At 42.3% G+C, this 14,044-nt stretch overlaps 1 protein-coding gene across 3 annotated transcripts; it reads left to right on the forward strand.

The window, feature by feature from the left end:
- The first annotated feature begins 85 nt into the window (after positions 1 to 85).
- On the forward strand, positions 86 to 8,716 carry Rad1 (RAD1 checkpoint DNA exonuclease). 3 transcript variants are annotated; one of them, XM_036207353.1, is made up of 6 exons: positions 86 to 224; positions 680 to 943; positions 3,225 to 3,333; positions 5,080 to 5,338; positions 7,945 to 8,043; positions 8,352 to 8,716. In XM_036207353.1, the coding sequence occupies exons 2-6, from the start codon at positions 746 to 748 to the stop codon at positions 8,527 to 8,529; spliced, it is 843 nt and encodes a 280-aa protein (XP_036063246.1). In that variant the 5' UTR covers positions 86 to 224; positions 680 to 745; the 3' UTR covers positions 8,530 to 8,716. The 3 variants fall into 3 exon arrangements, with proteins under 3 accessions (XP_036063246.1, XP_036063243.1, XP_036063245.1); XM_036207350.1 differs by having other exon boundaries at positions 87 to 351; XM_036207352.1 differs by lacking the exon at positions 86 to 224 and having other exon boundaries at positions 363 to 943.
- Positions 8,717 to 14,044: the final 5,328 nt, after the last annotated feature.

A 14,044-nucleotide genomic window follows, 5' to 3' on the forward strand; every position in this document is an offset into this window, starting at 1 on the left:
TCTGCCGCTCGCTCCTCCTTCTGTCCTCTATGGTAGCACACACTAGGCTCTGGGTTAGTCATCCAGCTGTAGGGCGCCTTCTTCCGGTCTCGTCGTAGACTATCTAGGCCCGCGGCGGCTCGGTGGTGACGGTGGCCCAAGTGGCGGCGGATCTGAACAGCGGCGGCGGGTCTGAACAGCGGCGGGAGCTGTTTGCCAGGCCTGCTCGCTTCGGGACGCTCAGGGTGTCTGTCCTAACTTGGGGCTGGGCTGGAAAGGGCCTTGAGGCGTCGGGACATCACCTCAAAAGCAGGGGCCTGGTGCCCGGGGCTCCCCTTAGTGGCAGCGCCGCTGTGCGCGGCGAGCGAGCTGGTGAGCGGGGTGACTGTCGGGGCCGCCGCCGCTCCGGTTCGGTGGATGGCCGGGTTGATGGCGCTAGGAAGTGCCAGACAGGCTCTAAGCAGGTTATGTATGTAGCCTATTTATTTACCGGTGGAAACCACTCCAGTTTTGCTCTGTGAATTGCTTCCCCCACCCCCGTGAAGGACAAGGAAACCGTAGTTTTGAAACAGGGAGATAGAATTTCCCCAAAAGTTGAAAGTGGCAGAAGTGTGGCTCTCCCTGGACAGTCGATTTCGGCTCGGGTTGAGGTGGCCAGTCTTGTCAGCACTTGATGCCAGGTTTGTTGTGCGTCTCTCAGGTTTTCAGAGATCTCCCGGAAGAGGAGCATCCCTCTCTCCGAGCCGATTGTGCAGGGTGACCATCCATGCCTCTCCTAACCCAGCACGTTCAGGACGAGGATGAACAGTACTGCCTGGTGGCCAGCCTTGACAACGTGAGGAATCTCTCCACGGTCTTGAAAGCCATTCATTTTAAAGATCACGCCGCGTGTTTTGCTACTAAAAATGGACTCAAAGTTACAGTGGAAAATGCAAAGTGTGTGCAAGCCAATGCCTTTATTCAGGTATGGGGGAGAGGAGGCACTTGTAAGCAGTCGCCTAGTTAATGAGTTTTGAAGGACTTATTCGAAAAAATTAAAGTTAGAGTATAAATGCCATTACTTGATTTTTTTTTTCTTTCCTGCCAACAAATGCCATTTCCACTAATGATAGTCTATTAAAGTTAAACTATGAGATACTCTTCTCATCGTTTACCTCCTTTTTTTTTCTTTTTTTCTGTTTCTTTCTTTCTTTTTTTTTTTTTTCCTTTTTGGTTTTTCGAGACAGGGTTTTTCTGTGTAGCTTTGGCGCCTGTCCTGGAACTCACTCTGTAGACCAGGCTGTTGTTTATCTCCGTTTTATTATTTTTTTTAATACAGATATTTGTGTTTCAATTTTATATATCAGCCATGGGTTCCCCTGTCCTCCCCCCTCCCACCCCCGCTCCCTTCTTTCTCCCAGCCCACCCCCCATTCCCATCTCTTCCAGGGCAAAGACTCCTCCTCTGAGGATTCAGCTCATCCTGATAGATTCAGTACAGGCAGGTCCAGTCCCCTCCTTCCTGAGGCTGAGTAAAGTGTCCCCACATAAGCCCCAGGTTCCAAACAGCCAGCTCATGCACTAAGGACAGGTCCTGGTCCCACTGCCTGGGTGTTTCCCAAACAGTTCAAGCTATACAATTGTCTCACTTATCCAGAAGGCCTGATCCAGTTGGGGGCTCCACAGCCTTTGGTTCATAATTCATGTGTTTCCATTAGTTTGGCTGTTTGTCCCTGTGCTTTTTCCAATCTTGGTCTCAACAATTCTCACTTATACAATCCTTCCTCTTTCTCGCCAATTGGACTCCTGGAACTCTGGGAGCAGGAGATCCCCGGTGGATCAAGAACAGAAAGGGGGAACAAGGAATAACAGACCATGATAAATGAAGACCACGTTTACCTCTTTTTAATCTTCACAAAAATAAGCACAAATATCATCCCTATTTTATATAAGTGGCAACTGCAACAGATTTAATTTCAGCTGTCTTATGATGAAAACTCAATGTTTGTTTACTCTTTACATTATAATTATTGTCCTTCACGGTTTAGTTTTCCCTCTTGTGGGCTATAATAGCGTTTTATTTTTTTGGTTGTTTTTGCGGAGACAGGACCTAACATCTAACATATAACCCTGGTTACCTAGAACTTGTTTTATAGACAAGACTGAACTCAAGTTCTAGATTGACTTGCCTCTACTTTGTCTTGAAGTACTGGGGTTAAAGCCCTGGACCATCACCCATAGATAGCTATAATCTATTCTTACAGCTGTAATCATACTCTTTGTGTGGTTCAGATCGGATCTCAACATCAGTTCAAAGTTTTGAACATGTGTATAAGCATGACCTCACAAATGGAGGAATAAATAACACATGGTTTCTGTCTTCAAAAGAAAATGGAGAGGCTCAGCTGTTAAGAGCACTGCCTGCTCTTCCAGAGGACCCAGATTCAAGTCCCAGCACCCACATGGCAGCTCACAACTGTCTGTAACCACAGTTCCGGGTGATCTGACAGCCTCACACAGACAAAACACCAATGCACATAAAATTAACTTTAAAATAAAGAAATTGTAAACTACTATTGTGCATGCGTTATTAAATTGTTCTATTCACAAGTGACTTTAGTCTTAACTGATGGGCTCAAGGAAGGAGCAGGGAAAGCTCACGTGGGTGGTAGGTTTATATCCAGAAATGAAGATGAAGGACCCCTGCTTGGGGAGGGAGCTTTTTTGTGGCTTTTTAATTAAGTTTTTTTTTTTTTAACTTTATGTGTATGAGTGTTTTGCCTGCATGAACGTCTGCAGAAGGTATGTATGTGCCTGGTACCTTCAGAGTACCTTCCAGAAGACAGTGTTGGATCCTCTGGAAAAAGTTACAGATGGTTGTGAGCTACTGTATGGGTGCTGGGAATCAAACCTGGGTCCTCTAGAAGAGTAGCCAGTGCTCTTAACTGCTAAGCTATCTCTCCAGGCTCCCTTTTAAATTTTTTAAAAATTTTCATACAAAATATTTTCATTATATTCCCCTCAGAATCATATTCCCTTCCCCACTTCAGGAGCTTCTAAATGGGACCCAAGTTAGTGTTATACCTTTAACTATTAAACCATTGAGTAGTAGTCTAATTGGTAATGGTTGAAAAATTGACATGTCTTAGCGGAGAATGAGAAATTATTCTCATGGAGTTGGCACAGTATTTGTCACTTTTATAGAATCTTACATGTGAACGGTCATTCTTTACTATAACCTCACTTCCGTGTTTACTTTTCTCATAGGCTGAAGTGTTCCAAGAATTTATCATTCAGGAAGAATCTGTTACTTTCCGAATTAACTTAACTATCCTTTTAGACTGTTTATCTATTTTTGGATCAAGTCCTACGCCAGGTCAGCTATATTATTATTATTTTTTATTATTTTTATTTTTATGATGGTGATGATGATGAAGACATAAAAATATTATGGTTAGAAAAATACAGGAAGAATTCCAGAATGTAAACTTCTTTTTTGTATCCCAGACTGACCTTGAACTCACTCTGTAGCTGAGGATATCCTTGAACTTCTCATCCTCCTGCCTCTCTGCATCTGAAGTGCTGAAATTACAGCAACCACCTATAGTTTTATGTGGTGCTGGGAATTGAATGCAGTACTGGATACATGTTAGGCAAGCACTGCCAGCTGAACTCCGACCCCAGGCCAGTAAATACTTAGCCAGGAAACTAATTGTTATGGGAAGGCTCTTGAGGCCCTACCCAGAGTTAGGGTGAGACTTCCACCATCTCACTTTCTCACAGACACCTAGGGCCTTGTGTCCCAGGGGAGTCTAGAGCCTGTCAAGTTGACAGAATCATCACACAAGGCTCCAAGATCCCAAGTTTAAGATCAAAGAAGGCATTAAACAGTCATAAAGTATATGTTTAACATTGTAAAATTTGTTTTAATTACATATTTTCTCTAACTTACTCAAAATTAACATCTGCTTACAGGCAGAGAAAAATAAATTTTCCTGACTCCCAGTTGACTGTGTTTAAAATGGTTTGCTGAAATTAAAATAAGACTTATACATTATGTCTGTTTCTTCAAAATATATTTTTACTTGCTTAGGAAATTATTTTTAGAGATTAGGAAATTCAGTTGCCATGGGCATAAGACTACAATATAAGACTCCCAGCAGAGTTCCAGAATGATTTTCTTTCATAGGAAAATAACTTGAGTGTAAGCTAGACAGCATCAGTTGTAGTCCTAAAGACATGGCTTTGCACTGGCCGCAGCTCCACTGTTAGTTTTGGGTTTTGTAGACAGGATCTTGAGTGTAGCTCAGGTTGGCCTTAAACTTGGGATACTTCTGCCTCATGTGCCAAGTCCTGGGCTTACAGTGTCCTCTGCCATACCATGGACACCCTGGCTGTGGTCTCGTCTGTGCTGTCAAAATACTGGGATAATGGGTCTGAGGCACAGTCTGTAACTGAGTCTAATTACACACTCAGAGCAAGGGAGATGGCTCAGTGGGTAAGAGTTCTCACCCAGCAAGCTTGGCAAAACCTGAGTTTGATTCCCAGGTCCTGTGGTAGAAGGAGAGAACCAACCCCAAAACTGTTCCATGAAGCCCGTGGGCATGCGCGGACGTTCATGCACCCACACTCACAGCTGTCATACGCACACTGCAGTCCACATCTGTTCTTACCCATGTGTTCCATAGTGCAGTGTTCCCCAGCTGGTTTTCCCTAAGAACATGTGCTGCCCCATGTCCCTTCCTGGCTTTGGAGCCAGTAGAAAGGAGCGGAATGTTTTATTTTCCTCCTCTGTAGGGATTCACGGTGTTAAATAACATCACCTATGGCTACCCTCTGTTGCTACCAGTTTGATTTTAAATAATACTGTATCTCAGTAGGAGGCATTGTATATGAGTAAGCATTTTTCTGAGGCATGTTTCCCATTTTAAGTGGGAAATTTGTTTCAACAAATTAGGTTTGCTCCCAGTTTCCTTGCAGTTACAGGAATTGGGATTCTTGAAGAGACATGCATGCTAGAAGCTTAGCAGAATGAATTATTCTTAAGGCGGTGTGTGTCATTTGGAGGGAAAGCTAAACCCAGAGCCACAGAGCTGAGCCTATATGACTTCTTTCATTGCAGGGACGCTAACCGCTCTTCGGATGTGTTACCAAGGTTATGGCCACCCTTTGATGCTGTTTCTAGAAGAAGGGGGGGTGGTGACAGTCTGCAAAATTAACACTCAGGAGCCTGAAGAGACTCTGGATTTTGATTTCTGTAGCACCAATGTTATGAGTAAGATTATCCTGCAGTCAGAGGGGCTCCGGGAAGCATTTTCTGAGTTGGACATGACAAGTGATGTTCTACAGATCACCGTGTCTCCTGACAAGCCCCATTTCAGGTACATGAGTGCAGTTACCCTTAATGTGGTCTGGTAGTGGATCCAACTCTCCACCCAACATTTGCTTTAGTTGCAGGGACTTTTTTTTTAACCCATCCTAGAGTTTTCAGAATTTTCAGAAGCATTTGATTATAATTTTACAACTCCAAGATAGGAAATTTAAGACATAAGAATAATCTACTTAGCATTTTATAGTCGGGCAATGTTGGTTTGGTGCTAAGAAGCCCATTCTCATCATTTACAAACCACTGGTGTTTTCATTGCTGTATTTGATGATGTAGATGAGGTTACATCATGAGGAATATTGGATTAAAACATTTAAACAGTGTGTTTGTATTATAAGGTATCTATTTTTTTTTTTTAAGTTAGTTCAGGATACGAAAGGAAGTAGATATTGCTGGTAGTTTTTTGTTTTTTTGTTTTTTTAAACTTAGTAGCTATTGATAACCTAATGTACAAATCCATCTTAAGACTAGTAAAAAACACCTTAAAATTAAGGTAGAAGAAAAAAATGTGTGAATCAGCAGAGAACAAAATTGCAAACCATTAAAATACCAAGATAATGCTCTTAAATACTTGGGAAACAGTACTTGAGTGCTTAGAGAGTTAGTCCAGGTGAACCTCACAGGTCCAGGCCTTTTTCAGTAAGAATGAATACGGTGTTGAAACTCTTCTGACATTTGTGCCAGCAAAATTTCTGTGGGTTGTTTCCCCCCCCCCCCCCCCAGGACTAGAATTTTATAGAACTTAATAATTTTGAAGATAGGAAATAAGAGAATATAAGTTGTCTTGGGAGGGGTTGTTTGTTTTTTACTTAGGAACAATCACAGCAGGCTCTTTCTTGTGATATTGGTCAAAACATTCACTCATGTTAGGTCAAAAAAGTTAACCAAAATGAAAAGCAATGACACCCCAATTAATCATTTAAAACAAACATCAGCGGCTCCTTTTCCAAATCAACTCTCAGCAAAACTAACTAGATAGGCCTTGTATTTCCAGAATGGGAAACAATTTAGTGTGTGGAAATGGTAGTGAATTCTTTTTCTGGATATGTTAAAATTTGAAGTTCATATGGCACTGGGGGTTTAGACACATGGACACAGTGCTCAGGAAATCAGCCTAGATTGGACATTTAGATCTGAGGACCATCATAGCTGCAGGATAGTGGAACATAAGATACTAAGAGAGAAGCTGTATTAGAAAGGAGAAGACTGACTGGGAATGTGGAGAGGAGACACTGAGCTTGGGGAAGATCTCCCAGGTCTAATCGCTGTGCTGCTCAGCATGTTCCTCCCATAACAAATGCTAGGCAGTTCTTGGAGATTAAACTCAGAAGTGGATATATTTGCTAAGAGTACAATGGGGAAGATTGTTAAACTTCTAACATCAGTCTAACACACAGAAATGCTATAATACTAAAGCATAATTTAAAGGCAGAACTACATGTAAATGGTTCAGCAGTAAAAGCTAGGAACAGGACCCACACTTACAGTGGTTTAGATCCAAGTCTTCCATTATTATCAGTTCTCTGAGGTATATTCAGATTTATATCTATCTATCTGTCTATATATACATATATAGAGATTTAGATTTAAGGGTAAGGAAACTTAATTCTGATTATACAGCTGTACAGAGTATATAGTGTGTACTCTGATGTGAGATTTTCTTCAGAGCTGTTTCTAGGCTAGAGAGATAGTTCAGGCAAGTAAGAGCATATACTGCTCTTTCAGAGGACTCAAGTTTGATTCTGAGCACCATGTCAGGCAGCTCACAACTGCCTGTAACTCCAGCTCCAAAATGATCTCTTAGAGCACCTGGAGTCACATGCACAGGCACACACACACACACACACACACACACACACACACACACGCGTGAATAAAAGTAGAAAGTAGAAGTATTTTAATATTTTGTTACTGGATACTTTCTGCAACATCCTGTGGAAAGCTTCATTATGGTGCTGGTAAGGTATGTTTTAGCTGTGTGTGGTGATACATGCCAGTAGTCTCAGCATTTGGAGGCAGAAACGAGAGAATTGAGTGCAAGACCAATCTGAACTATACAGCTTGGACCTATGTGGGAACACCCAAGCAACCAAGTTTTTTTTTTATATATATATATATATATTGTTTTATATATTTATATACATAATATTTTTTACATTTATAAATACACACAGGCACACACATGTTGTGTGTGGTCTGTGTGTATGGTGGTGCATTTACATGAGTGTGCAGGTGCCTTTGCCCTTATGTGCACATGTAAGGCCAGCAAAGGACATTGGGAGTTTCCTCTGCTGCTCTCCATCTTATTGCCTTGAATCATAAGCTCCTCATTTTGGCTAAGCAGCTGCCTACTGGGTTCTGAGAATGTTTTAGTCTTCATCCTTTAGTGGTAGGGTTACAGATAAGTAGTCACGTCTAACCATGTGACTTCTGGGGATTTGAACTCAGTTCCTGAGGCTTGCCCTGCAAATGCACTTACGCACTGAACCATCTCCCTAGTCCCTAGGATCAGTTTTGTATATGTCATTTAAGGCAGCTTAGATCCTAATATTGCTTATTATTGAACCTATGAATAAATGAATTACTTACTTTCACCTATAGGTTATCTACTTTTGGAAATTCAGGAAGCTCCCACCTTGACTATCCCAAAGATTCTGACTTGATGGAAGCATTTCACTGTAATAAGACCCAGATTAACAGGTCAGTTCTTAATATAAAGGTTGCATTGTTGATAAAGATGAAGTTAAGTACCAAATTTCCATATAAAAACAAAACAGGTAATTTTAGTATGTTAAAAATGTATCACATTTTTAAAAATGGTGGATGGGCTCTGGATTTACCTGAGGATATTGGGTTGTAGTCACGGGTGGATAAAGTGAAAGAAAAGACTGACGTGTTAGCGAGTACTTGCTGCTCAGTAGTTCCTGGCTAACTTTGTCCTTTACTTGGTGTTACGTGCATTGCATTTAGTGGACCCAAATAACAGCTTTTCATTTACTCTCCTACAGATACAAACTTTCTCTACTGAAACCCTCTACAAAGGCATTAGCTTTGTCCTGTAAGGTATCTATTCGGACAGATCATCGGGGATTCCTCTCCTTACAGTACATGATTAGAAATGAAGATGGGCAAATATGTTTCGTGGAATATTACTGCTGCCCCGATGAAGAGGTTCCTGAGTCCTGAGTTGTTGCTGGCGGATCTGTGTGTGTGTTTATATTTGTGTTGTCACTCGGACTGCATACCTTCATGATTTCCTACGGGATTGTCTGTAGAGACTCTGGGGAAGACAGGAGCAAGGTCCCATTTTGCAAATATCTTTATTTTGTGAATAAATGTTTTCATATAGCCATAAAGTATCTGGCTTATTGTACTGCTCCTGTGATTATCTTTTTTTTAATGTATTCATTTATGTGTATGTGTGTTTTTGCCTACTTCCGATGGATATGCACTGCATATGTGGCTGGTGCCTGCAGAGTTCAGAAGAAGGCATTAATGCCTTAGAATTGGAGTTACAGATAGTTATGAGCCACCAAGTGGGTTCTGGGGAGCAAACCCCAGTCTTCTGCAAGAGCAACACACACACACACACACACACACACACACACACACACACAACGCACGCATGCAATTTGGTTTTTCCACACAGGGTTTCTCTGTATAACAGCTCTGGCTGTCCTGGAACTCACTTTGTAGACCAGGCTGGCCTCAAACTCAGAGATCCGCCTGGCTCTGCCTCTTGAGTGCTGGGATTACAGGTTTATGTCACCATGCCTAGCTCTATAGTTTATTTTTCCCTGAACACCATGTACAGACAGCCTTCGAGGTCACAGGTTTTCTTGTTCTCAGAGCTGCTTGATGCAGTTAGCACCTAACACTTTCCATTTGCCTACAGAAGCTTCTTGACCAAATCGAAACCAGCCATTGAGTATTTTTGTATTTTTCTGGGTAGTTTTTACTAAAAATAGTTTTTGTGGCATATAGATTCTTTTGTCATCTGTTTATTCCATGACTTCTGTCCCCAAATAAAAGTACCCAGGAATAAGGGTGGTTGAAAATGATTCAGTGCTATCCACCAAAATTCGAGGGTGCCTTTGGAATGCCCCACCCTAAAATAGCACACAGCCCTGGAGGAAGCAGGTGGCTAAGGCCCAGGGTTACTAGTGATGACTTGTGAGTATCCCAGACAATCTCAGCATGTTCAGCAGCTACCAAGCAGGTTGATGTTTGTGAACTCTAGTGTGTGTCTTGAAAAGGAAATGGATGGATCTACTAAGTGTCAAAATACTTTGTTTCCATGTACACATACAGCCAATGGATGAACACAAGCTAGTTTTGTCTTTTTAAAGTTTATATCATGTTCTTTTGGGTAAAATTTCACTTGCCACAAATAGGAAGATGGCCTTTTTTTTTCTTTTTAACTTGTTTATTCCCCGTTTTATGTATCTACCTAGAATGTATTTAACCACTCAGAATGATGAGATTAATTTATTAAACTTTCATAAGTCACAGACTAGCTGAGGTAAATTATCCCTATAGAAACTAGCTGCAGTTGCTTGCAGCAGGCGGACTGGCATTCTCCGCAGTTGGAGTAGGACTCTTGCAGAATGGAATAGAGCGCTGGGGGACGGCTCAGTGAAAGTGCCGTCCATGCAAGCCCGGTGACTTGTGTTCAATGCTTAGGACTTAAGAAAAAACTGGATGCAGTTGTGTGTCTGTAATCCCAGCACTCGAGGGCAAGATGAAGAGAATCAGAAGTTTATGGTCCAGCTAGTCTGATGTACAAAGCACATGAAAAGAAAGACCTGCTGTAAAAAAGGGTAGAAGGACAGACCAAACTGAAGAGTCCTCGGACCCTCATATGTGCGTCTACACTCATTTCACAAGTTTTTATGAATATATAGACTCCTCCCCTTCCTGCCTTCACACTCTGTTTCTTGTCACCTGAAATAAAACTTAGGGGCTTGAACACATTAGGCAAGTGCTGAGCCACTGAGCTTGAGCCTCACTTTGCAGTGCTCCTTTTAAACACACCAGGTTAAATGCACCTAAGCACATTCATTGATACTGTAGCAAATTTCCCTTAGGAGAATAGACAGTGCTCTAATTAGAGATGTTGGGAGTACTTGAGCATCCAGAACTGTCATGGATAGGGATTTTGATGATCTTTGAATATGTTTTCTTTGTGAAATTAGTAGCTTATGGATCAATATAAGATAGTTGTAGATTTCCTTGGTAAACTAACTCTCCTCCGCCCATGCGATCACAAGATAGATGAGTAATGGGAACAGTTCGCCCATGCTCACAACTTCAGGGCTGGTTTACCCACACCTGTGCTAACAGGGTTGGCTCTGTTGTGCTGCCCTGCAGAGGTGCAGGGTCTGCTGTCCCGAGTGTTGCAGCTGGTGGAGGTCAGGGATAGATAGCTCTTGGGCTCTTAGGACCACAGGGCCAGCTCTCTCACTTGTCCCAGGCATTGATAGGCAGGTGGGGAGGGCAACTCTCCCCCACCCATGCCACCTCAAGACAGATGAGTAATGGGGACAGCTTTACTGTTTCTTAAGAGTTCACAAAGCAGTAAAATTTTTAAGTTTTGGTGGAACTACTCAGTATGTTACCACAGTGGTAACATATTTTTCAAATTCATAAACTAGTGTGTAGACGTGGAAGTAACTCTTCCAAGCCTACTTAAGTCAATCTGGAACTTTCAAAGACGAGCAAATGTCCCATCTCCAGGCAGGGCTAAAATTAACAATGACAAGCTGAGTAACCAGTAAATAAGCAATGACAAAAAGAGGAGTCAGGGCTGGACCTGGGGACTTTGATTCTGAGTGCCGGACTAAAGCATTCTGGGAGAAAGCTGGCAGCAGCCTGGAGAGAGCCTGCCGGTCTGTGGGCTGGCCTTGAGATTATGGCTCACACATGCTCTGGCCACAGCCAAATCCTCTCACTACTTCCTGTCACTTAGGGATTGTGTGATTAGTTTTTACAGACTGAACAAATAACTTCTTGAATAAGGAACCAAAACGTTTGGTAAGTCCTAAGTGGTATGGTAGTTGGTAGTGAGACACGGATTCTCGCAGAGACAAAGCCTGTTCAGGTAACGGTGATGGGAGAAAAAAAATTTTTTTAAGACTTATTATTTATGTACACAGTTTTCTGCCTGCATACCAGAAGAGGGAACCAGATCTCATCATAGATGGTTAGGAGCCACCATGTGGTTGCTGGGAATTGAACTCGGGACCAGAGCTCTTAATCTCTGAGCCATCTCCAGGCCCGGGGAGAAAAAAATTTAAAGTTGTATAAAGTTTATAAAGTATTATAAAGTTGTATGCTATGAAATTTCTCTCTTACCTTTGCTGTATACATGAGAAATAATATAATTCAATAATGCCCGCTTCTTTTCCTAGATAGTTCATCAGCTGAGGAATGCTTTCACAAACCTTTTCTAAAGATTTATTGCTTCTTTGTGTGTGGGAGAGGGGCAGACGCCATGGCACCTGTGTGGAGGTGAGAAGACAACTTTGCAGAGTGTTCTCGCCTTGCACCCGGCTGGCCCAGAGTCTCCCTTATTCGGTTGCAGCGCTGCATGCCAGGCTGCCTGGCTTTTCAGCTTCTCTTCCAGATGACTCTCCCGTGTGCCTCTCATCTCACCCCTGGGGTTTCAGAGTCAGGTCACCGCACCCAGCTTTTCAGGTCTCGTGTGGTCAGCACTCAGGTAGTCAGGCTTACACAGACAGCACTTTTAGGAGTGGAGCCGCCTTCCCAGCCCGCCCTTTCCTAAAGGTTTTTAAATCCAGCCTGCGGGAGGCGACGGGGAAGAGATAACTGACCTTAGACACAGTCCCTTCATTTCTCGTCCTACCCGTAATTTCTTCATTTATAAAACAAAGTCCATTCTGATTCTGATATGGAATCATATCAGGGCAAATGTCTCAGGAGACTCAAACACTACCCACAAAGACGTTTTAGTAGCCTTAAATAGGTTGTGACTAAAACCACTTCCAAATAGTTTAGGATGTTCATCGATCAATTGCTTAATAAGGTACTGTATAATTTTTTAAAGTGAGGACTACCTATGTGGTGCAGCTGCACGAGGTTCTATTCAACCCACAGTATCTAGGGGTGGAAAGTAAAGACTCAAAGGCATGAATCACAATAAAAAAACAGGTGAGAGGAATCATCATAAGAGCAAATTCCTAAGAGTGACATGAAGTCCAACCTAGACAGAGCGATCCAAAGATTTCTTTACCAAGTTACAGATCAAGGCCTCGGTTTCTAGCTCTTACATATCCCACCTACGTAGTGCTGCAAGGTGGAACTTTTTCCTCAAAAATCTTTAGAATTCTTAGTTAAAAAAAAAAAAAAAAAAAAAAAAAAAAAAAAACCACCGGGTGGTGGTGGCGAACACCTTTAATCCCAGCACTCGGGAGGCAGAGCCAGGTGGATCTCTCTGAGTTCGAGGCCAGCCAGCCTGGTCTACAGAGTGAGATCCAGTACAGGCACCAAAGATGCAGAGAAATCCTGTCTCAAAAAACAACAACAAAAAAAACCCAACAACAACAACAACAAAAAAAACCCAACAACAACAACAACAACAAAAAACTCTTCCACGTTGGTTCTGCCACTGCTGTCCATGCTGATAAACACATTCTGTACTCTAGAATTTGGGTTAGCAACAAAGTTGTTTTTATTGTTGACTAGCTTATGTAGAGTTCTTAATTCACTGATAACGTGAGACCTAAAAGGAAAAGGAAAAGCATTTTCATTGTCTTGGTTTTTCCCTTGGATGACAGCCTCCCACACCACATCACTGCCTCCTCTGTATGGAAAGGCTGTGCTCATCCTGAGGTAAGGACAGTATCCTGACTTCACATTACCACACTCAACCCTGCTGAGCTTTAAACATGTCCAACACAGGACCAGAGCCTTGTGTTTCTCCTAAAAGACCAAGAAGCTGTTCCCTGGACTTAGTTAGCAAAGTCTGGGTAACAACTCCCTGGATCACATTTAATAGCAGCTGAGAAAATCCTACCTAATTTATCCAGTATTCTTCAGGATTTTCAAATAATTCTGAAGAGCACAGAGATTCAAATCCCAGAGGTATACCGTAAGCCATAGAGGACCAACCCACCTTGCCTCTTTCTTGGCTTTAAACTGTTTCCTAATACTGGAAGAGCTGAGCTAGATTAGAAGTATGGGCCAAAATACTTATCCACAAAGTTTCTATAAAGAGTGGTTTTCAGACACTTTTTATGCCTCAAGTCTACAAAAAGGGTGATTTTCATAGCCCTGGGAGGGATAGAATTACTACATCCTGCAGAAATCTGATACACAATTTTGCAAGGAACTTGGGGTTTTACATGTACAGTGTCACTAAAGACTTTCATGCTCTGACTCCTGCCTAACATACAGGGAATTACCTGTGGCTTTAGTTACCTAGTCAGTAAAGCAGAGTTAATGTTAGCAGGGGGAACAGGCACAGATTTACTTCCATTCAAGGGTCACACCGAATCAGAGGTGGCCACAGATCTGAGGACTGTGATTGCTAGGATAGTAACCAGAAGTCAGCCACCACATGGTGGCAGGATTCCCCTGCTCAAAAGCCTCTGTGTTGCAAGACTGACTTGCACTGAGCATAATCAGTCTCTGTTTTGGGTTTAAGTGTTTGTTTCAAACTATATTCATATTTTCTGTTTTC

Source organism: Onychomys torridus, chromosome 15, assembly GCF_903995425.1.
Source record: "Onychomys torridus chromosome 15, mOncTor1.1, whole genome shotgun sequence".
Classification (NCBI taxonomy): Eukaryota; Metazoa; Chordata; class Mammalia; order Rodentia; family Cricetidae; genus Onychomys; species Onychomys torridus.